Raw genomic sequence first — 25,257 nt, 5'->3', positions numbered from 1 at the left:
ACCCTGTTCTTTAATAGTCTCCCAGGACTACCACAGAGCAGGTATTATTTAGGTGGTGGATCATTCTCAGTACTGCAGTGACAATGACATGGTGGTGGTGTGTTAGTGTGTATTGTGCTGGTATGAGTGGATCAGACACAGCAGCACTGCTGGAGTTTTTAAATACCATGTCCACTCACTGTCCACTCCTACCTAGGTGTATCTCTAGGTGGTCCTGTGGGGGTCCTGACCATTAAAGAACAGCATGAAAGGGGGCTAACAAAGCATGCAGAGAAACAGATGGACTACAGTCGGTAATTGTAGAACTACCAAGTGCTTCTATATGGTAAATGGAGCTGATAAAATGAACAGTGAGTGTAGAAACAAGGAGGTGGTTTTAATGTTATGGCTGATGGGTGTATATTACCATCACTACAGAAGGTGCAAGATAAGGTTGCCAAATCATTTAAAATTCTCATTAATAGGTAAACACACCTCTGTCCCAACCTATTTGGAGTGTGTTGCAAGGCATCAAATATAAAAATTTAATAAAGTTGATCAATAATCAATCAATTTTCTTTCTATTTTTGTCAGTTAAGTAAAGATTCAAAAGAATTAACAATCACAGATTCTTGTTTGCGTTTTACAAACCGTCCCAACTTTTTCTGACAATGGGGTTTGAATATTGGCCATGTAAACATATTGAATTTGACAGTGCATGAGTGCAAGATGAGTTTCCATACTCATAATAGAAAATGAGACACCGGGTGGTCGTGGTAACAGGGAGCAGATGTCTAGCCGTTACGCTCTAAACTGCATCATCAATCTGATGTGTCAATCTGAAACTTGTGCCCTCACCTACATTCTGCCATGAATATCCCTTAACCTTATTCTCTCCTCAGATTCATATCCAGAATGTTTGTATTATATATAAAAATAAGGTAACAAAAGAGAAATTGTAGTAGGGAAACCACTCGGTAGATGAAAGTATAGCCTATTTAGATTTCTTTTTAGAAACAGTATAGACTTTTTAGAATCAGTTGTTTCAGACACTCCCATTCAACATTGTGAGAAATTTTGGGAAAGGCTCCTTCCTTTCCGCTTTGAGCACGCGGCCACAGTCACAAGGACATGTTTGACGAGTTTTGTGTATTGATTGTGAACTGAAGATCTGTGTTTCTGTAGGCTGATGCCTCTCATGACAGAACAGTGAGGCGAGAGGAGGGGGAGAGACTGGCTAAGGTGAGTTACAATTTAGTCTTCCACACAATATTTCTTCAACTTGATTTATTTCTCACTTTACTTTGGCACGGTGGGTAGCACTCTCGCCTCACAGCAAGAAGGTCCTGGGTTTGCCGCCCAGGTGGCGCAGCTGTAAAACACACGCTGGAACCAGAGCTGGGATCTTGAATACATCGTATAGAATCTCAGCTCTGCTTACCACCAGTGGCCACATGAACAACGATTGGCCTGTTGTTCAGATTTGGGTGGGACTAAGCCGGATGGGGACTCTCTCCCATGACTGGTGCAGTTATGACCTCTGCTGGCTGATTGATGGTGCCTGCACAGAGATGAGAAAAGAGTGTTCTCAGGGTGTGTCTCTCCGTACACAGTGCTGACCTGCACTGCACTCGTTAAAGTGCAGGTGATAAGATGCATACAGCATGCTGCCCACCTGTCAGAGGGGGCGTGGGTTAGCTTCGTTCTCCTCAATCAGAGCAGTGATCGGCATTGGTGGAGAGGAAGCATGACGCAATCGGGCAATTGGACGCGCTAAAGGGGAGAAAAAGGGGGAGAAAATGCATAACATGTAGCCCCGTAAGCGTTTCTTATATTTCCTATATTACAATAGATATAAATTTAACCACCAAAAAATTTAACTCTGGACTGCAAGCGAACTGAAACTGGGGTAAAATCACCTGCTTTGCTGCTCTCAAATGATTAATGAGTCGAATCAGTTGGTTCTCCTGCATTGCTGGGCTGAAAACTGGAAGCCAAACTGACCTTTTTAGATGAGGTTCCTCACATCTGACCTAAAGCAGGATTTTCTCTGAATTATTTAACAAACTCCTGGCAACACAATAAAATCTTTTACAAATGTGTTTATCTGGCTTAATAGTTAATTGCACTAAGGTAGTGTTTACACCAACATACACTTTACCTCTGTGGTAAATAAATGATACATTATATGATGTTGGAGCAATACATATTTTCCACAAGTATTTTTTCCAGAGGAACAGGGGTATTTATCAGCATTAATGACTTTAAACGAGTATGCAAGTCTAAATGATATCTTATATCTTATCATATCTCATATTCTTAAGGTGAAAAAAGACCAGAACACCCAAAGAAAGCCCTTTATGATAAAACAAGAACTAAGGGATGTAATGATACACTCTACCCATGATGCAATGCGATTCACGATACTGGGTTCATGATACGGTTTTTTTTTTAAACAAAATGAAATTGAAGACAAATTATGACAGTTTCCTTTTATTATTTCTCTTTAAACAAATAAAATAAAATACTGTATTTGTGCTTATCTTTAATTTATCTAAATAATGAATGCCCTTAAACAATGCTGCACATTTCCCTTTTTGTGTAAAAAAAAAAAAACTGAAATGAAAATTTTAAATAAATCCCACATTAAATAAATAAGAATAATACAAATAAAGAAAGTATCCTCATAAATTTGGCTGGAAAATTCTGAACCTGGCAACCCTGTAGTGACGTCAACCAGGCGAGATGAATAGCGCCAGTGCCCTCTGCGGTTTAAAGTGAATATTCATTATACATGTAAACTGATTTGAATCGTTACACATGTGAATTGATTTTTAACTGTCTTGTGGTGCATCATTACATCCCTACAAAGAACACATGCAAAGCTCCTCACAGACAGTGATTGGAGGTGAGATTTAAACCCCCATGACTAACAGTCTGTTACTATGCGTGACTCACTCTACCAGCCGGTGCACAAATTGTCCAAAAATTGTGTTTGCTAGATCAAATCATTAAGGTCATATTATAGGGTTTGAATATAAGAGATTGTAATATCAATGATGATCTGTACATCGACCATCTAGGATTCAATTCAACCAGACACGTTCTATTCATTAGGCTGGACCATTAAATGCTTAAATGTGTTGAACTTTCTATCAACAATGTGCTCCTCTGTGCTTTAAGGAATTTGGGGTGCCCTTCATGGAGACAAGTGCTCGATCTGGCCTGAATGTGGACCTGGCCTTTACAGCCATAGCCAAGTAAGAACATTTACATATTATGCATTGGGCATTGGGCAGGTACTTTTATTTAAAGGCCCTTGCTTAGTGGGCTCTAACAGTGGCAGCGTAGATAGGGGGACCATATTTTGGTTTTCAAATAAGAGGACACTTGGCAGGATGGGGGGGGGGGGGGGGATTTCATGTAATTGGTGGCAATGTGTACCTACTTTTTAACAAGACAACTAACAACTGCATTTATGGTCTTATTTACCTCTGCCCTAGAGAACATGCAATCAAGATACAAGTAATTGGTGATGTTTGCTCTTTTGTTTTCTCTTCGAAGAGAGCTGAAGCACAGGTCCGTAAAGGACGTGGACGAGCCTACGTTCAAACTGCACGAGTACGTCAACAAAGAAATGAAGAGCACAGGGTGCTGCCGGACCTAAAGCTGCAAACGTGTGTCTCATGAATGTGTTTACGTTTGCCCAAATATGGGAGGTATTTATTTTTATTTGATTGAATGTGTGGAAACCTATGGTTATTATGACGTCACGTATGTTTACCCGAAGACGTGACGTGAGTGATTGAGGGAATGTGAACCAGACACAGTGTATATAGCAGGTCAAACGTTGTGATTGTGATCAACACTGCAGCATTTCATTTGCTTTTACATATCAGATTTGTTATTTCTCATCTATTCCGAGGTGAAGCCAACGAGAGCTTATGAGGACGGTTTTGTGTCTGTTTTTTCTGAAGAAGCACAATTCAACACTGGAAGAAATGAGCATATCGTAGATGTAGATCTGCTTCACAAAAACAAACAAAAAATCAGTTTGAATAGAAAAGTGTTATTAAAGCAATGAATGTAGATGTAGAAGAGGAATTCATTTTTTATAGGCCATATGCCGCCAGCAATAACAAATATATCAATTGTTAAACGTTTTAATATTACCAGCTCTTACAACCAGCATTCTTTAACTAAGCCAGAAGTTGAGGTTATTGATTTTTAAGTTTACAAAAAGCTCTATAAATCTAGTATTACTTACACACATACATCTGAAGTCAGAAGTTTAAACTTTTTTTTATTTACGTTTGCATCAGACATGCTTGTTGAACATCCCAGAGTTTCCTCCTTCAGCAGATATAACAGCCTCCTCTCTCCTGTGAAAGCTTACCACAATATTTCGAGTGTGTTTTAGGAAATGTGTGCCCATTCAGCCAAAATAGCATTCAGAGCAAGGTCAGGCACTAATGCTAGACAAAAAAAGGCTAGCACAAAAATGTGACAGTTACCAGTCTTAGTCTTGACTAAAAGAACATTTTCCATATTAAACAAACGTATGAACATTTTTTCTGACATAGAAGTGTGTTCCAATCATTAAAATCCCAAGACTGCAATGATATTGGCACTGTATAGCCAAAGGGTCATTAAGTTTACATGTTTCAGCCACACCTGTCACTAAGTGTATCAATTAAGTTATATAAAATAAGTTATATGCTTTCTAATTTAGCATGATTTAATGACATGGTTTGATGAGTTTGCTGGCATGCACAGAGACCTAACCAGCCAATTAAACTCCTTTGGGATGAATTAGAACACCTACTGTGAATCATGCATTCTCATCCAGCGTCTGTGCCTGGTCTTACAAATGCTGACTGAAACAAGCATGGTTAGGTGTCTACATATTTTTGGTCATATAGTGTGTACTCTAAAGATAATCATTTCTGGCTTTATATGTATATCTGTAAATGTTTGCTTTATATATACATGCAGTTCAGTGAATGTCTCAGTAATATAGGAACTCATTTGGCGTCTATATACAGGTATACGTGCTTAATATACACAACACAACACATTGATCTTCATGTTTGTGCTCGGCTGAACCTCTTTAAAGTCGGTCTCCCAAATGATCTGGGTGACTGCAACTGCTTGAACTGTTTACATTGTCAGCATTTAGGAGATGCTTTTATCCAAAGCGACTTACAGTAATGTGAAAGTATATATTGTCTAAGTAATTGAAGGTGAAGGGCCTTGCTCAAGGGCCCAACAGTGGCAACCTGGCAGTAATGGGGTTTGAACCAGTGACCTTATGATTACTAGTCCACTAGGCTACAACCGCCCTACAACTGTTTGAACTTTGGGTGTTGCTATTGCATAAAACAAATCTAAAACGCTCCCCATCTTCTTTCCAACTCAAAACATTAACGTTACACCTACATTAATGTTCCCGAGTTTTTAGATAAACATAGTGGCTCCAAAAAAACGAAAACTAGACAGCGAATGCAGAAGATTTCAGACGTGCCGAGATGAGGAAATGAATATTTTTTTCACTGAGTTCAGAGAGAAGTGGGTACGTTAAATTTTAAGTAGTATAATAATCTTCCCATTTGGAACAACTGGTGAGTGAAACTGTCAAAATCTGTAGCAGCAAAATGTAATTGTTAGTAATCAACTAGGTCTGCATATTTTTTACTTCATTCGGCCCCCAACAAGAAAAGTCTGGACACCCCGACATACACACACACACATGCAATGCAAACACAATACATCAACCTTACATTGCCATGACAGCAGACCAGAAGTGGCCACTCACACTGAAGAGCACTCAGAGCCGTCAGTACTCGGACTGCATCAAATCTGAGGATTGATCTGTGTCGGAGCACACTCAGGGGGAACGTGAACAATACGACTAAAAGAATGTGGACACCCCTCTTGATTATTATGTTCTGATATTTAGTTTTCGGCCAAACCCATTGCTGACCGGTCTGTCTTCTGTGCCTGACCTAATGAATGCTTTTTGACAAGATGGGCACTAATACCCATAGGCAGAGTCAAAAATTTTGTGGAGGACTATCCCAGAAGAGTTTGGGGTGCTCATATTCTCTCATATTATTGTTCATGGGTTTAAAATGTGCTGTCCAACAAGCTAATGGTCAAATGTCCACATACTTTTGTTCATAAAGTGTAAATAAAAAGACATTGTGCAGCTCCTGTAGTGTATGTATAGTGTATAGTGTTCGTGTTGATGCTACAGTAAGTCTTGATGTTCGTTACTGTCAAAAATCAGTGATTTTCAGTCAAATATTTCTGTAAATATTAAATATTATTATTATTAATACATTGTGGAAGCTGATAATAAAATGTATTTATATGTCGAAAAATGACTAAATATACATGTACAATATATGAAGAATGTATGTGAGGCTGCTACATGTTCTGTAAATAGGAGTAAAATCAAATGAAGGTGGCGGAAAGTTTTTAATAAATGCATTTGTGTTTGGGGCGTGGCTATAAAAGGATCACAGACAGCAGCAAGGAAGTAAATTTGATTGGTTGTTGCTTTTTTAAACCTTTAGCTTAAGTTAGCTTCCTCAAAATCAAAGCTTCAGTAGAGGTTTACGTTTACTTTACAAATATTACAGTGTTTTAAATAATTAGCCAATTCTGGTGTTTTATAAGTGCATATTTGTCTAATGTTCTGTACATATAAATTAACCTTCAATCATTTCTGTGTATTTAAGCTTTAAAAATTCCAAATTATTGATTTAATTTTTATGTAATATTTTGTCTTCTTTGTTCTATGAATAAAAATGCTAATAGTTAAACTAAATTATGAATCAAATATAGTTTTTTTTTTAAAGTAGCATTTAATGTCGTTACTTTTTTGCATTTTGTCTTAGTGTTATTATTTAGAATTATTATTATTTTATATGCTTTTTTTATTTTGTAAAATAATAATAATAATGTACGTTTATATATATTTATATTGTACTGTATGTACATATTTATATATTATATATATTCATATATACAATGTATGTATATATATATACTGTACTGTATATACGTACATATTTATATTATATATATACAGTATATACATACATATATACAGTGTATCACAAAAGTGAGTACACCCCTCACATTTCTGCAAATATTTCATTATATCTTTTCATGGGACAACACTATAGACATGAAACTTGGATATAATTTAGAGTAGTCAGTGTACAACTTGTATAGCAGTGTAGATTTACTGTCTTCTGAAAATAACTCAACACACAGCCATTAATGTCTAAATAGCTGGCAACATAAGTGAGTACACCCCACAGTGAACATGTCCAAATTGTGCCCAAATGCGTCGTTGTCCCTCCCTGGTGTCATGTGTCAAGGTCCCAGGTGTAAATGGGGAGCAGGGCTGATAATTTGGTGTTTTGGGTACAATTCTCTCATACTGGCCACTGGATATTCAACATGGCACCTCATGGCAAAGAACTCTCTGAGGATGTGAGAAATAGAATTGTTGCTCTCCACAAACATGGCCTGGGCTATAAGAAGATTGCTAACACCCTGAAACTGAGCTACAGCATGGTGGCCAAGGTCATACAGCGGTTTTCCAGGACAGGTTCCACTCGGAACAGGCTTCGCCAGGGTCGACCAAAGAAGTTGAGTCCACGTGTTCGGCGTCATATCCAGAGGTTGGCTTTAAAAAATAGACACATGAGTGCTGCCAGCATTGCTGCAGAGGTTGAAGACGTGGGAGGTCAGCCTGTCAGTGCTCAGACCATACACCGCACACTGCATCAACTCGGTCTGCATGGTCGTCATCCCAGAAGGAAGCTGACGCACAAGAAAGCCCGCAAACAGTTTGCTGAAGACAAGCAGTCCAAGAACATGGATTACTGGAATGCCCTGTGGTCTGACGAGACCAAGATAAACTTGTTTGGCTCAGATGGTGTCCAGCATGTGTGGCGGCGCCCTGGTGAGAAGTACCAGGACAACTGTATCTTGCTTACAGTCAAGCATGGTGGTGGTAGCATCATGGTCTTGGGCTGCATGAGTGTTGCTGGCACTGGGGAGCTGCAGTTCATTGAGGGAAACATGAATTCCAACATGTACTGTGACATTCTGAAACAGAGCATGATCCCCTCCCTTCGAAAACTGGGCCTCATGGCAGTTTTCCAACAGGATAACGACCCCAAACACAACCTCCAAGATGACAACTGCCTTGCTGAGGAAGCTGAAGGTAAAGGTGATGGACTAAACCCAATTGAGCACCTGTGGCGCATCCTCAAGTGGAAGGTGGAGGAGTTCAAGGTGTCTAACATCCACCAGCTCCGTGATGTCATCATGGAGGAGTGGAAGAGGATTCCAGTAGCAGCCTGTGCAGCTCTGGTGAATTCCATGCCCAGGAGGGTTAAGGCAGTGCTGGATAATAATGGTGGTCACACAAAATATTGACACTTTGGGCACAATTTGGACATGTTCACTGTGGGGTGTACTCACTTATGTTGCCAGCCATTTAGACATTAATGGCTGTGTGTTGAGTTATTTTCAGAAGACAGTAAATCTACACTGCTATACAAGTTGTACACTGACTACTCTAAGTTATATCCAAGTTTCATGTCTATAGTGTTGTCCCATGAAAAGATATAATGAAATATTTGCAGAAATGTAAGGGGTGTACTCACTTTTGTGATACACTGTATATATTCATATATACAATGTATATATATATATATATATATATATATATATATATATATATACTGTACTGTGTATACATATTTATATATTACATATATATTCATATATACAATGTGTATATATTTTGATATTTATATATATACAGTGTATCACAAAAGTGAGTACACCCCTCACATTTCTGCAGATATTTAAGTATATCTTTTCATGGGACAACACTGACAAAATGACACTTTGACACAATGAAAAGTAGTCTGTGTGCAGCTTATATAACAGTGTAAATTTATTCTTCCCTCAAAATAACTCAATATACAGCCATTAATGTCTAAACCACCGGCAACAAAAGTGAGTACACCCCTAAGAGACTACACCCCTAAATGTCCAAATTGAGCACTGCTTGTCATTTTCCCTCCAAAATGTCATGTGATTTGTTAGTGTTACTAGGTCTCAGGTGTGCATAGGGAGCAGGTGTGTTCAATTTAGTAGTACAGCTCTCACACTCTCTCATACTGGTCACTGAAAGTTCCAACATGGCACCTCATGGCAAAGAACTCTCTGAGGATCTTAAAAGACGAATTGTTGCGCTACATGAAGATGGCCAAGGCTACAAGAAGATTGCCAACACCCTGAAACTGAGCTGCAGCACAGTGGCCAAGATCATCCAGCGTTTTAAAAGAGCAGGGTCCACTCAGAACAGACCTCGCGTTGGTCGTCCAAAGAAGCTGAGTGCACGTGCTCAGCGTCACATCCAACTGCTGTCTTTGAAAGATAGGCGCAGGAGTGCTGTCAGCATTGCTGCAGAGATTGAAAAGGTGGGGGGTCAGCCTGTCAGTGCTCAGACCATACGCCGCACACTACATCAAATTGGTCTGCATGGCTGTCACCCCAGAAAGAAGCCTCTTCTGAAGTCTCTACACAAGAAAGCCCGCAAACAGTTTGCTGAAGACATGTCAACAAAGGACATGGATTACTGGAACCATGTCCTATGGTCTGATGAGACCAAGATTAATTTGTTTGGTTCAGATGGTCTCAAGCATGTGTGGCGGCAATCAGGTGAGGAGTACAAAGATAAGTGTGTCATGCCTACAGTCAAGCATGGTGGTGGGAATGCCATGGTCTGGGGCTGCATGAGTGCAGCAGGTGTTGGGGAGTTACATTTCATTGAGGGACACATGAACTCCAATAAGTACTGTGAAATACTGAAGCAGAGCATGATCCCCTCCCTCCGGAAAATGGGTCGCAGGGCAGTGTTCCAGCATGATAATGACCCCAAACACACCTCTAAGACGACCACTGCTTTATTGAAGAGGCTGAGGGTAAAGGTGATGGACTGGCCAAGCATGTCTCCAGACCTAAACCCAATAGAACATCTTTGGGGCATCCTCAAGCGGAAGGTGGAGGAGTGCAAAGTCTCGAATATCCGCCAGCTCCGTGATGTCGTCATGGAGGAGTGGAAAAGCATTCCAGTGGCAACCTGTGAAGCTCTGGTAAAGTCCATGCCCAGGAGAGTTAAGGCAGTTCTGGGAAATAATGGTGGCCACACAAAATATTGACACTTCAGGAACTTTCACTAAGGGGTGTACTCACTTTTGTTGCCGGTGGTTTAGACATTAATGGCTGTATATTGAGTTATTTTGAGGGAAGAATACATTTACACTGTTATATAAGCTGCACACAGACTACTTTTCATTGTGTCAAAGTGTCATTTTGTCAGTGTTGTCCCATGAAAAGATATACTTAAATATCTGCAGAAATGTGAGGGGTGTACTCACTTTTGTGATACACTGTATATACACTACTGTATATACATCTGTAAATATATATATATATATATATATACAGATGTATATACAGTCATATATATCATATACAGTCAATATACAGTCTCAATATATATATATATATACAGTGTATCACAAAAGTGAGTACACCCCTCACATTTCTGCAAATATTTTATTATATCTTTTCATGGGACAACACTATAGAAATAAAACTTGGATATAACTTAGAGTAGTCAGTGTACAACTTGTATAGCAGTGTAGATTTACTGTCTTCTGAAAATAACTCAACACACAGCCATTAATGTCTAAATAGCTGGCAACATAAGTGAGTACACCCCACAGTGAACATGTCCAAATTGTGCCCAAAGTGTCAATATTTTGTGTGACCACCATTATTATCCAGCACTGCCTTAACCCTCCTGGGCATGGAATTCACCAGAGCTGCACAGGTTGCTACTGGAATCCTCTTCCACTCCTCCATGATGACATCACGGAGCTGGTGGATGTTAGACACCTTGAACTCCTCCACCTTCCACTTGAGGATGCGCCACAGGTGCTCAATTGGGTTTAGTCCATCACCTTTACCTTCAGCTTCCTCAGCAAGGCAGTTGTCATCATGGAGGTTGTGTTTGGGGTCGTTATCCTGTTGGAAAACTGCCATGAGGCCCAGTTTTCGAAGGGAGGGGATCGTGCTCTGTTTCAGAATGTCACAGTACATGTTGGAATTCATGTTTCCCTCAATGAACTGCAGCTCCCCAGTGCCAGCAACACTCATGCAGCCCAAGACCATGATGCTACCACCACCATGCTTGACTGTAGGCAAGATACAGTTGTCTTGGTACTTCTCACCAGGGCGCTGCCACACATGCTGGACACCATCTGAGCCAAACAAGTTTATCTTGGTCTCGTCAGACCACAGGGCATTCCAGTAATCCATGTTCTTGGACTGCTTGTCTTCAGCAAACTGTTTGCGGGCTTTCTTGTGCGTCAGCTTCCTTCTGGGATGACGACCATGCAGACCGAGTTGATGCAGTGTGCGGTGTATGGTCTGAGCACTGACAGGCTGACCTCCCACATCTTCAACCTCTGCAGCAATGCTGGCAGCACTCATGTGTCTATTTTTTAAAGCCAACCTCTGGATATGACGCCGAACACATGGACTCAACTTCTTTGGTCGACCCTGGCGAGGCCTGTTCCGAGTGGAACCTGTCCTGGAAAACCGCTGTATGACCTTGGCCACCATGCTGTAGCTCAGTTTCAGGGTGTTAGCAATCTTCTTATAGCCCAGGCCATCTTTGTGGAGAGCAACAATTCTATTTCTCACATCCTCAGAGAGTTCTTTGCCATGAGGTGCCATGTTGAATATCCAGTGGCCAGTATGAGAGAATTGTACCCAAAACACCAAATTTAACAGCCCTGCTCCCCATTTACACCTGGGACCTTGACACATGACACCAGGGAGGGACAACGACACATTTGGGCACAATTTGGACATGTTCACTGTGGGGTGTACTCACTTATGTTGCCAGCCATTTAGACATTAATGGCTGTGTGTTGAGTTATTTTCAGAAGACAGTAAATCTACACTGCTATACAAGCTGTACACTGACTACTCTAAGTTATATCCAAGTTTTATGTCTATAGTGTTGTCCCATGAAAAGATATAATGAAATATTTGAAGAAATGTGAGCGGTGTACTCACTTTTGTGATACACTGTATATATATTCATTTATACAATGTATATATACTGTATATACATTTATATATTATATATATACATTTAACGTCATGTTTTACACACTCTGGTTACATTCATGACAGAAACGGTAGTTACTTGTTACACAAGATTTATCAGTTCAAGTTTTTATTATCAAACACAGTCAAGGACAATTTTGTATCTTCAATTCACCTCAATATACACAAAACGTCCTTAAGTAGAAACAGCACATTTTGTGAAGCATGATTTTATTTTAAGGACGAAGTAATATCTGTTCGTAATAGCTGGTACAGACCACACCTGATGCACTCTTTTATTTAATTATCTGATATGGCTTTCACATTTAGCTCCATTTTTCCCAAATCACAGACACATTGTTTTTCAACAATGAAGTGCTTCATTTAGGTCTAAGGACTGATGTAAAGGTAGAAGATTGTTCTAAATATTTGTAAATAATTAGCCTGATAAATTTGCCAAATTGGCTTACCAATGGAATTAGGTAAAATGGCTGTATCTAAAAGTAACTTAAGGAGCTATTTATTTTTACACTGATGATAATAGTTGCATAATTGTTTCTTAAACTTCAATATGGCTCACAAAATGTTGTGTTGCATCTGCATTCTTTGTGTTAAATCAGTAATATTAGTCAGAGTGATGAATACATGGTAACAAAGGTCATCAGGAATGACTTTATATCACTTTATGTACATTACATTTGTACATCAGGTTATAACACTGCAATTTGACACTTCTCAGACATTCAGCATCTTAATGTACAATTATTCTGAATTACACAAATCACAAGATGTGTAAGGAGATACTTTGATGAATACACGAACGGTAAGTTATGAAGTGCACGTCAGATGAAGTGCACGGCAGAAGTGCGCTCAAATGTCATGACTTGTTACTGGCAGCTTCAGTTGCCAGATAAGTTAGATAAGAACCCCTTAAAATCACCTGGATTTCTGCACTAGTTACTCGGTCTGATCTTAATCCGAATGAAAAAAGACAAACATACTTTACCTTAACTGTTAGCAAAGTTAGAGCCATATAATTCATTTTATATAATTATCACACCTGTTAGCACTCGTTGTGGTTAAAATAGATTCAAAAATCAATTCAAAAATTAGAAGGGGTGTCCCAATTTTTTTGTTCATATCTTTAACATTGTGCACTTAATAAAGCAGTTAATAAAGACATGAGTTATGCTTAGTATAGCCTGAATATTAGTTTTATGCTGTTTGTGCATTAAATCCTTAATCATGTGGTTGCTTGAGATGTGGCTGCGAGTCTAAAGCAACATGTATTGTTGCTAAGCTGTTGTAAGCAGATAAGAAACAACAGTTAGCACATAATGGAGATTCCAAAGTCCAACACCCAATGTGATCTGTCTAGACCAGTATAAAAGGAGGCCCAGAGTTCTGTTCCTTATTCTTCAGCTAATACACTGCTGTAAGAACCCACAATAGTGCCAATAAATTATCCAATCCAGTCAGCTGTAATCTTTGTTTTCTTTTATTAACTGACCTTATTTTCCCACAACATGTGGTTTTAGTAATGATGTTAAATGCTCATGTGATCAGATTTCTTGAGTAACTAAGATGAAATCCAGGTAATTAGAACTATTTTTACTCCTGTAATTGTTTATTTTGACAACACCTACACAATTGCATGCATTCTCCATCCAAATGACTTTCTGAACTGTTTTTACAGCTGATTGGGTACATTCACAATTATTCCTGTAATACTCGCACATGAACATGACTGTCAGCTCAACATACCATGACGGACGAATAAATAAATTAATAAGAGGAGTTACATTTGACAGTTTCACCTGGTAAGTTTGCACATCTGTCTCAGGTAATAGAGGCTACGGTATTATACATTCTCAGGTCAAAATTCATCCAATCCACCGACCTGCTCTGTGCGGTCCATTCTGTCTCCCTTTTCTGAAATATTACTATCAGACTACATATGATCATTTACTGGACAGGACTGGATGATGATGAGAGATGGACGTGATGATGTACAGTGTTTAAAGTACAAAGATGGCATAGTCATTGCATCAGTGCAGACGTCGTGTCTTGGGCCTGCTGTCTCATCTCCATCGCTCTCCCTGTGCACCTCACTGATAGGCTCTTGTGCTGTGTGTCCTCTGAAGGCTTCCGTAGCTGCTCCTGAGCTCTCGATGCCCACCCAAGCTCAGGGCTTATGTTTAAAATGCACCTCCACTGCATCAGCCAGAACAAAAAGAAAAACGTCAAGTAAATGGAACTATGGTTATTATGAAGGAATACTGGGAAACACATGGTGACTCAACAGAAATCCTTACTTTATTGATGTATCTTTTGAACTTTAGTTTAGACTGATCTATGCCCATAAAAACAGGGCTAGTTTTACTTAGGAAAGGTCATCTTTCGACAAGGTCAGAAAGAAAGTCCTATTTTGTCTGAATGGACAGACACCGAAAAAACAGGTCTGCTTATTTTTGCAACACTAATCTAAACGTATATTGCCCTTTTCATTTACTTACCAAAAATACACCAGGCACCATTTACATAACACATAAGAGGGCAAAACACATGAGGCTTAGAATAGGTATAGTGATAGGTAGATCACCTGCATACTCCTGGGGTAGCATGGGTCTGTTGATGACCAGCTGAAACACGGTCATCCATTCTCTCTGCTGCTCCTCTGTCTCACAGGCAAACAGGAATTTCCTGTCAGGGGTCACAATGGTGATACCAAACTGCCAGTGGTAGCCCTGTGTAGAGGGGGGCAGGCCTGGTACCACTGTGTAGCCACTATCTTTGCTGCCAATGAACACTTCCCCCCTCGCATAGGCATCCTGTGCAAAAGTGTTTAAGCATCAGTAACAAGAGGATGACTGCGGTAGCATTAGGTTCAAACATATTACGGTCATGGCACAGCTGTAACTGATTCCCCTGATTTTTTATTTTATTTTTATTTATTATTTCATTTTTTAATTTATTTTATATATTGTTTATATCAATTATTTTAATTTCAGTTTTTATTTTATTTACTGTACTTACTTTAAAGATACGAAGATATGACGATACGCTTATCTAGGGATCTGTAAAGTACATGAGTCTCCTGTCATTTACTTTTTTTTCTATTTATTTACATTTTATTTTTTTTATTAAAAAAAAAAGTTCTACTTTATTTTATTTTACTCTATTTACTGTACTTACACTGTGCTGGAGCTGCTGTAACATTCCAGTTTTCCCCATGCGGATCAATAAAGGAATGTTATTATAGTCTATATAAAAAAATATGTTAGATTGGTACTGCTTTAAGAGTGGCACCAAATAAAGGAAGAAATTATAAACCCATCCATTTTTTTATTATTTTAAATATTGCTTAAATGAAAGGCTTTTATAAAAAAATGTACACATTTTAAAAAAGGCCAGGACATTTCACTGAATATAAACTCACATTAACTTAACTAGCAATACAAAGCCAGTCGCCTAGTATTCCAGTGTAGAATACTGCTGGAAAATCAGTGTACTGTACCAGTGGGACTAAGTAGAACTGGACTGGAATGGAATGGCATGTGATGGAAACCTATATGATTGAAGATTGTCTTGCATAGTTTCAAGCTTTTCCTTCTCCCAACACAACAGATTTAGCTAATGAGCTCATTATCAAGCCCTACACAATCTGGATCAAGTGTGCTGGGAGTAGGAAGAGTTTAAAACTTTGCAGGGCAGTGGGTCTTCAGGACTAATGTTGAGAATCATGGCTTTAATGACAATGTTCAGTTCTTTAGTGTGAGGCTTTGCATTAGTGATGTATAAAAACCTACAAAAAGCTAGTCACATTTGGAAACTAATTATAGGGTCTTTTAGAAATAATAGGATTTTTTTTTATTAACACTTTCTTTTATTAATACCAACACATAAAAGCACATTATAACAGCTAACCAATGAATAAATAACAAAAAAAATCGACATTTCAGACTGTAGTGTTAAACCAGTGAAGCTTTCCGAACCATAACAGCGATTTGTCGAGAATTTCAAATACAATTCAACACCACCACCTAGTGGAGGGTTTAGAATTACACCCATGATGAGAGGACCGCATTTCTCAAATAGTGCCCGCCATCATGATTCTGGTTTAATAATTCTATAATTTATATAAAGAAACTACGCAAACCAGCATTAAAATACTTCCAAAATAAGAGCTAGTTCACATAAAAAGGAAAAAAAAACATATTTTCTTGTTAGGTTTAGTCTTCTATCCGCACTCAACTAGCATTTTAAACCACTCAGAATCATATATAAGCACTTTGTAGTTCTACAATAACTGACTGTAGTCCATCTGTTCCTCTGCATGCTTTTTTAGCCCCATTTCATGCTGTTCTTCAATGGTCAGGACTCTCCCAGGGCCACCACAGAGCAGGTATTATTTAGGTGGTGGATCATTCTCAGCACTGCAGTGACACTGACATGGTGGTGGTGTGTTAGTGTGTGTTGTGCTTGTATGAGTGGATCAGACACAGCAGCACTGATGTAGTTTTTAAACACTGAGACTGAGAATAGTCCACCAACCAAAAATATATCCAGCCAACAGCGCCCAGTGGGCAGCATCCTGTGACGACTGATGAAGGTCTAGAAGATGACCGACTCAAACAGCAGCAATAGATGAGCGATCGTCTCTGACTTTACATCTACAAGGTGAACCAACTAGGTAGGAGTGTATAATAGAGTGGACAGTGAGCGCTGCTGTGTCTGATCCACTCATACCAGCACAACACACACTAACACACCACCACCATGTCAGTGTCACTGCAGTACTGAAAATAATCCACCACCCAAATAATACCTGCTCTGTGGTGGTCCTGTGGGGGTCCTGACCATTGAAGAACAGCATGAAAGCAGGTTAAAAAAGTATGTAAAGAAACAGATGGACTACAGTCAGTAACTGTAGAACTGCAAAGTGCTTCTATATGGTAAGTGGAGCTGATAAAATGGACAGTGAGTGTAGAAACAAGGAGGTGGTTTCAATGATATGGCTGATCAGTGTATGTATGATATGTGTAGTTTAATGTACATAGAGGATAGATACACCTAATAATGTGCTACATGAATGTGTTTAATATGTTTAGTTCCTTGAAAATATTAAGGAAAGAGGGTATCACTTTCACAATCATACTTATTTTAAGGAACGTTCATGAAGATGTGCTTACCAAGGGATCTTTAAAGTACATGAGTCTTCTGTCATCCAGGGAGAACCAGCGCTTTTTAAAACCCTCTGTTTGCTAAAACAGACAAAATAGAGGAAGAATCATCAAATTGTACAAAGGGTGTTAATAAAAATAATAATCATATGAAAATAGATCTTTGCCATCTATGGCTTAAGGTTAAATTTATTTCTGTATGCGTTCTTTTTGTGACGGAATAATTGGAAAACATGCCTTTTGGTTTGGTTGCTTGTCACATACAACATTTTGCATCAGGGGTTTAAGGCCGTTTAGTATGACAACAAAAATACAAAAATAAAAAATCATATGTTTAACAGCATTCTAAATAGGCCTAGTTTGACTCCACTTATTCAAGAGTACATAAAACTGTCATGGAGAAGAAAACTCAGTGTCGTCTAATGCTATGAGGAAACATGTGCGGAAGTTAGATGTAATCGCAGAACCACAAAAAAACCCATTCTGCCATAAATTAGATGCTGCTGGACATTCTTTATTTGAGTAATAAGTTTAGATCTCGCCTCTTACATTGACTAGGTATACATTCCAACTATCCAGTCAAAAATGAAGAACTTTTCATTTATTTCTACTAATAAGTGAATGTAAATGACTACAGCTGTAAATTAAGCATGCAAATAATTGTGACGTGTTAGATTCTCTTTCCTTTTAAATGAAATTATAGGTCAGATATCTGAAATGTCAGTGAGTAACTAGTCTCATAAACAGTTAAACCAACTGAAGGCAAGAAATCACACAAAGAAGCTCCAACCTTTGGCCCAGTCTTTTCCATGTAGCCCTCCTTTATGTAGTTTCTTGTCAGTTTGGGCACCAACTAAACACAGAGTACAGAAAAACAGTGCACATTACATTTGGACGGCAGACAGAATTCAGACAGACAGCATGTAAGTAAAAAATGGTAGTAAGAATGTGTGACAGGCTGAATTAATGCTAGGCTTAAGCTATGAAACCTACTGTGGTTCACTAAAACTGCTTTGAGAAAATGGTGCAACATTCTGGTAAGTACAACATTTCCCTTTATGTTCTCTGTGTGAGTGTGTGTGTGTGTCTGTGTGTGTGTGTGTGTGTGTGTGTGTGAGAGTGTGTGTGTGTTAAATTTACAGTGTGACAATAACTTGGTAAGTCAAGGTGTGTATAATGACAGGTTGATTTAAATTTGTTTAGTCTATTAAAATACAAGCATTACATACATTACATGGCCATAAGTTGGTGAACACCATGGTTTAAGCCACACCCCTTTGCTTTAAACTTTGTGGAAACAGATTTATAGAGGCCTTGTCCTATTCCAGCATGACTGTACCCCTGAGGTAGGTTTGTTGTGGAGGAACTCGGGTGGCACAGCAGTAAATTACGCTAGCCCACTACTGCTGGGATTCAGGATTTGACTCCCCATTGGTGCTACTGGCTGTTTCTAAGTGGAGGGTGGGGATTTATGCACAGTGGGGATTATGGCCAAAGCCGCAATGGATTGGCATCCTGTCCAGGTTGTATTGCTGCATTGCATCCAGTGATTCAGGGGGAAACAGGATCAAGCAAAAAAACAGCACAAAACTCTGTGTGTGTGTGTATAGTGTAGAAAAAGTGTGTGTGTGTGTGTGCGTAGATATGTACTTACATCAGCATCAGGAGCTCCGGGATAAGCAACTTGTGAATAATGAAATCTAGCAGCTCGTATGGCGTTAAACCAGTCCACCATTTCCTTAAAAAACATAAATAGTTATTTTAGTGTGGGAACCCAACACTGGCTGGTGATAAGAAATGGTTGCAGATTGGACACGTCAGGTTGGTCAAGCAGTAGTGGATTAATAATCGGGAGTTAGAAACGACTAGCATGGGAGGTTTAGATTTAGCATTATAGCATGTATGGACTATAACATTTGACACTTTCACATCCATGTTTTTGAGTGTCTTAATGCAGTCAGGGATTTCTGCAGTTGTATTTTCACACAGGTCAGTGGTCTGACACAAGTCATATCTGATACAATGTTTGAAGATTTATTGGTGGTAGGATTTATTACAGGATTTGGTTTGATCCTGCAGTGGTGGTGCCTAAAAAACATTGGTTTTGGATATTCAAGCCAAGTCAAATTTATTTATATTGCGCTTTTTACAATGGACATTGTCTCAAAGCAACTTTACAGAATCCAGGACCAACAGACCCAAAAAAATAAACCTATTGAGCAAGCCGAGGGCAACAGTGGCAAGGAAAAACTCCCTTAAAATTACAGGAAGAAACCTTGAGAGGAACCAGACTCAGCAGGGACTCATCCTCTTTGGGTGGCCTGGAGGATAATTTGAATAAATAGGATTTACACAAATCATACAAACACAAAATTAAATTGAACTGAAAGTTATAACTAGCAAAAAAGTTCAGTCCAGTCTGTGATCCAGAACCCAGAATCCATGTGGTATTCACACCACATTAACACCTACATGTCTAACCAGCCCTTACCTTTCCATCCTCATGGTATACGAAGATGTTCCTGGTGCTGTTGTCCTTCAGGTAGGTGATCTGAAGACCATGAGGATTCCCAATTTTGGTTGGCTGGAAAGTGGCATTGATGGTTTGGATCTTCATTATGGCCTTGGGCTCCCTGGCCTGCCACAAAGAAACAAAAAACATGGCCACTCAGACAAGAACACACTAAACCCTTAAGAAATTCTGGGTAATGTAATTATAAAATATCTCAACATACAGTTTTATGCAAAAATTGTATTATATTTTTGTTCATAAAAAGCCTGGACACTAAAGAAAAAGCCGGAAAGATACATTCAAGTGTACAAGTAAAAAATCTTTGTGTGTACATCTAAAATGGATTTTTGCATGGAAAGAAAATATAATAAGAACTAAAGGGATGGAGCACAAGAAGGTCAAGAGAGTCAGTGTGCACAGCCTTTTCTAAACTAGATTTTGGTCGAGATGTAGATCGTAACAGACTGAAGGAACAAAATGCTTCAGAGGAAAGACTTTTATCAGTGCAGCTACCCAAGAATGAGGAAGTGGCTGAATTAAGACTTTCCGAAATGATGAGTTTTCCAGCGGTTTCAACATCTTCACAAGTATTTCTGATCTATGCAATCACACCCAGATAGAGCAATGGGTGAAAAGAGATGGACAAACACAAAGAAACTTACGTCATGCTTGTTGAAGTACATCAGAGCTCCCTCTCGTTCTGACAGGATGAATTTTCGACTCAGGAACTGGCCGTTGTCTCGCCCTCGTTTCCATAGAAACCCCTCCCTGTAGCCTGTAAAGAGAGGAACGGCGGGGTTAAGCTCTTATATCAGACTGCAGAATAAGAAAAAGGTTCAAAGCCAGGTGCTTTATGTGTGAAGGGTGTGTATGCATAAAATACAAGGTAAGTTTATATACACTTGTAATGGGAAAACATTAGGGCCACCCCCCAAAAAAATGTGCATGGCAATGCTGATTTCATAACATTTGTGCATGTCACAGTCATGGATGTTTTACATGTTCGGCTGATGGTGGTTACTCATAGCACACATGTTGAATGCTGACTTTAATAAGAGCCTAATCATTATGGGCAGACAACTGGGTTAAAGTATCTCAGACAAAGCAAGGTGCGTCTACAGGTAGCCGTGGTGAGTACCCACCAACAGTGGTCAGAGAAGGCACAAGCCACAAACCACCGTGAGGTTGTTGGGCAGCCAAGACTTATTGATTCCAGAGGCATGGAGGCTATGAAGTCTGATAACAACAGAAGGGCTACTGTGGCTTAAACTGCAGATCATTTTAATGCTGGTGATGTGAGGATGTTATCACACGGTGCGTCAAGCCCTTCTGTGTATGGAGCTGCGTAGTCACAGGCCAGTAAAACTGTCCATTCTAACTCCAGGCACCTATGATAGGCACACATGCATCTAAACTGGACATTAGAGCGATGGAGCAATTGAAGAGGTCACTCCATTTTAATACCATTTGTTCTTGAAACATGGTGTCCAACAACTTATAGCTCATGGTCAGATGTCCAAATACTTTTGGCCATATAGAGTATAGCAAGTCAATAGCAAGTAAACTTGCTTCTTCATCAGGAAACCACACCAGCCATACATTTCCTTAAAGATTTTCTAGTGTATTTGAAAGTCACTGTGTTTGAGGAACTTATAGTTATGCAAATGCTTACATGGTAACCAAGTACATGCAGCACTGTGGGTGCAAACAAGGCAAATGCAGGGTGCAAAAATTAGAGACAGAAGCATGATATATCATATTATCCCCCGTCTCTGTGCAGGCACCATTAATCAGCCAGCAGAGGTCGTAATTGCTATCCCTCTTTCGAACGAGCCAATCATTGTTTGTGTAGGCATCCAGCCTGCCAGTAGCAGAGCAGAGATTCGAACCAATGAGTTTGAGATGTCAGGTCTAGTGTGCTAGCGTGTTTTACCGCTGCTCCACCATAGCACCCCACTTTAACCTTTGGATGCAAGCCAGACCTTATTAAACATTAGTGCCTGACATCACAAATGCACTTCTGACTCAGTGGACGCAAATTCCCAGAGACAAACTAAATATTGTGGGATGTCTTTCCAGATGTAATGCCCTTGATTTCGGAATAGGATGATGTCCAACAAGCTCACAGATTTCACTGCAGATTGACAGATGGGGTCAGAGATAACGCAACGTCCCTAAAGCCATGAGGGTTAAAACCATACCCGAGAACGCAACAGTGGATGATTGACTGATAGTTGATTTAAACACTCAGTTTTGAGCTACCACTTTGCATTGCAGAAATCTCAAGGCTTAGGGCTTCATTACTACTTTGATTCACAGTAGGTGTCATATAGCAGCCCCACATATAATTTTGTCACTACTCTAATATTAAAAGTACCAGGAAGGTTTTTAAGTGTTTTCTATTTGAGAGGCGTCACACACTTGGAGATGGAAGCTGCATCAGACCTCCATGAATTATTCAACTAAAATATTAATGCAATGGCAATCAATAGCTTCCTCTAGAAAGGAACAATCAATAGAGAGTCCACACCCTTTTGCTCCTCTGAACACTTGTTTGTTGGTTTATGATAATGAAGAAATCTTAAATCTTGTGGCATGGCCTTATAATTACTAATAAGGAATTATGAGGAAATTCTTGTGCCCGTAGAAATAAAGCCGTTTTTATTGGCTGCACATATTAACAAAGCACATGGAACAGTAGATTTTGCCAGGGGTGACAAAAAAAACAAAGTGCCACCTTTTGCGAGAAAGAAAATTTGTCTGGATGATCTAATGTATTCCAAGAACCACTAAAAAACAAATCTGCTATTATTTAGAACCTGCTATAGACAATCAAGTGAGCTTTACATCACCGTTTGCCTGGAGGCCACCGTGCAAGAAAGAGGGTCGACAGACTTCAGTAAATCTTCAAGATGCCAATGTTGGAGCAAAGTTGGATCATGTTTAGTGCATAGCAGCCCACGGCAGTGCAAGGTTTGCTTAACTGTGGACTGTGGACAGCATCACCCATGTTCTAGTGAGTCTTATTTCATGGCAGGCTTGATTTTGGTGCTTCTTGGGTGAATTAAAGTTTGAATCAACTTTTGGACCTTGGCACTGGCTTGCCTGCGGTCCAGACCCATGAAGCCTCACATAGAACAATAAAGTGTAGTATCAAGCAAAACTTATCAAATATATCAACTGCAAAATTTGGTGCCTTTAGTTCCCAAACGAATACAGAACATTATTAAAAAGTTGATACATAAAATGTACAATAAGCATCTATATTCAAAAGTTCAAACATTAAATATCTTGTCCTTGCACTGCTGAATTAAACTCGGGCCTAATATGTACTTGATCATATTGTAATCTGGCACCCTGGTCATACATCCCAAGCAACCAGGGGTAAATGTTAGATCAGGAACCACCTAAACAACAGTTTGAGGCCAGAAATTGCTACCAGTGTGACCACAGAAAAAGAAATCAAGTGAGAGATGAGTAATGGCTTTATTTCACTATAAAATGAATATTGGATAACACTGTTAGGTAAGAGGTTCAGTATCCCTGGGGAACTAAAGACTGGCAGCGAAACACAGAAAAAACTCAATTCCCCCCCTCCCCTATACACACACACACTGATGAGATCATCCAAGATAGCTGAGCTGACCCTTACTCTCTCATCTGTAATGGAAACCTAAGTCAGCACTGTCGGCTCTGTCTGACAATGCTGCTCCTTTCAGACCCACGAGCTGTTTTCTAACCCTGACTATCACAAACAGAATGTGACTGACTCCTAACAGTCATGTATGTTGTGGCCTGTATGTCTTGAAACTATGAAAAATAGCCTCGCCATCAATTAAAAGTGGCTGAAACAGAGGTGTCACTGTCAACGGTCAAGCAAGATTTACACCACCATTGGTTTAAAGGATACTGTGCCATAGAAAGATACATTGAGATGGTTATTGTCAGTACTGTTATTGTAGTTCCACACAAAAAGTGCAAAACAGCTTGTTTCTGATACAAAACAGTGCACTGATGCACAATGCCCAGCCTGCAAACAGCACTGAGAAGTGCAAAGCACAAAGAGTCACGAGAGGACACACGCCCACACATAAGCAGCCTTAAGCAGAACAATAGCAGCATCCACATTATTCCTCGAAACCAACCTCAGATTAGCTGACCATAATTGAGGCTACATTTTCATTCAAACTATCCTGAGGGACATGTATGATTTCAATGCTTCCTGCATTTTTTTCTGTCTGATTAAAATATACATACAAAATATACACACTCCTTATTCCCTAGTTAATTATAACAGCAAAGATGACAAAGATGGATCTATGGTCATAGATCAAATCAAGTCTAAACTTAAAGCCTAGATAATCAAACTGAAGCTCTTTTATTCTGAGCATCAGTTCATTGGAAAAGACAATTGAGGCTTGGAAGAGTTGAAGGTAAAATAGGAAGAGGATGGCCAGCAAACAGGGTTAATGAATACAATTAGAGGAACAATGAATGGGATTTTGAAAAGGCTTAAAGGCCCAAACAAAGGACAAGATGTTCCGGGGAAACACTGATGGATGGATGGATGGATGGATGGCTGGCTGGCTGGCTGGCTGGCTGGCTGGCTGGCTGGCTGGATGGATGGATGGATGGATGGATGGATGGATGGATGGATGGATGGATGGATAGATAGATAGATAGATAGATAGATAGATAGATAGATAGATAGATAGATAGATAGATAGATAGATAGATAGATAAAGCAGCCTCGACTCTGAGAAAATCTCTGGTTTAAACATATATCTGTCACTGCATCATCTTTCTCTGCTTCATTTCAGCACTTGCACATTAAGTACCTGTTTATTTTCAGAAAATGGCCTAATCTCAGAGGACCACTGTACCACCATTTACCAGCTGCCCCCTTGTTTAATTCATGCCTAAAAACATCCTTCAGTTCTAATGAACAACAAGCTCCAGGCTTTCTGACATTCAGTCCAGGCTGCACCTCTAAAAAGCCCCTCAGAGTCTTTAGAGACAGGATGATGACATAAAGGGTGCTAAATCCTGACTGATCAAATAAATCTGATCCTGAACCTGCTTAATGGCTCTGCATTATTGATTAGCTCTTTCACATAGGTCATGTTCACATTCGGTCATGTTTCATGTTCCCACTAATTAGATCTAGACTATTAGATCTAGATTATTAATGGTGGAACAGATTTTTCTGGGGACTTGCTGTTTAACCCGTTCTTACAAGTAGAAGCTTTGTTGAGCATCACCCCTAGTCACTTTGGTTGTTAGTTAGCTTGTTACTTAGCTTGTTTCTGAATTCGATTACTCCACCAGAGCATATTAAGCAACTAAGAACCTGAAAACCCTGAG

At 39.4% G+C, this 25,257-nt stretch overlaps 2 protein-coding genes across 2 annotated transcripts in view; one reads left to right on the top strand and one right to left on the bottom strand.

Moving 5' to 3' along the window:
* The window catches only part of LOC134336185 (ras-related protein Rab-26-like), a 61,087-nt gene extending 57,441 nt beyond the window's left edge, over positions 1-3,646 (top strand). The window contains exons 7-9 of the mRNA XM_063018891.1: positions 1,165-1,221; positions 3,163-3,239; positions 3,544-3,646. Of these exons, the coding sequence (XP_062874961.1) occupies positions 1,165-1,221; positions 3,163-3,239; positions 3,544-3,646 (237 nt within the window). The remainder of the gene's footprint in view (positions 1-1,164; positions 1,222-3,162; positions 3,240-3,543) is intronic.
* Positions 3,647-13,405: 9,759 nt separating this feature from the next.
* Positions 13,406-25,257, bottom strand: part of LOC134336057 (arf-GAP with dual PH domain-containing protein 1) — a 30,419-nt gene continuing 18,567 nt past the window's right edge. Inside the window, exons 5-11 of the mRNA XM_063018727.1 lie at positions 20,556-20,668; positions 19,873-20,019; positions 19,036-19,119; positions 18,172-18,234; positions 17,391-17,462; positions 14,801-15,029; positions 13,406-14,412 (exon numbers count right to left, since the gene is read on the bottom strand). Coding sequence (XP_062874797.1) covers positions 14,384-14,412; positions 14,801-15,029; positions 17,391-17,462; positions 18,172-18,234; positions 19,036-19,119; positions 19,873-20,019; positions 20,556-20,668 — 737 coding nt within the window. The 3' untranslated portion in view covers positions 13,406-14,383. The remainder of the gene's footprint in view (positions 14,413-14,800; positions 15,030-17,390; positions 17,463-18,171; positions 18,235-19,035; positions 19,120-19,872; positions 20,020-20,555; positions 20,669-25,257) is intronic.

Source organism: Trichomycterus rosablanca, chromosome 22 (genome assembly GCF_030014385.1).
Source record: "Trichomycterus rosablanca isolate fTriRos1 chromosome 22, fTriRos1.hap1, whole genome shotgun sequence".
In the NCBI taxonomy this organism is placed as follows: domain Eukaryota; kingdom Metazoa; phylum Chordata; class Actinopteri; order Siluriformes; family Trichomycteridae; genus Trichomycterus; species Trichomycterus rosablanca.
Note: the sequence above shows the minus strand (reverse complement) of the source record. Positions and strands in the feature narration are given on the sequence as shown.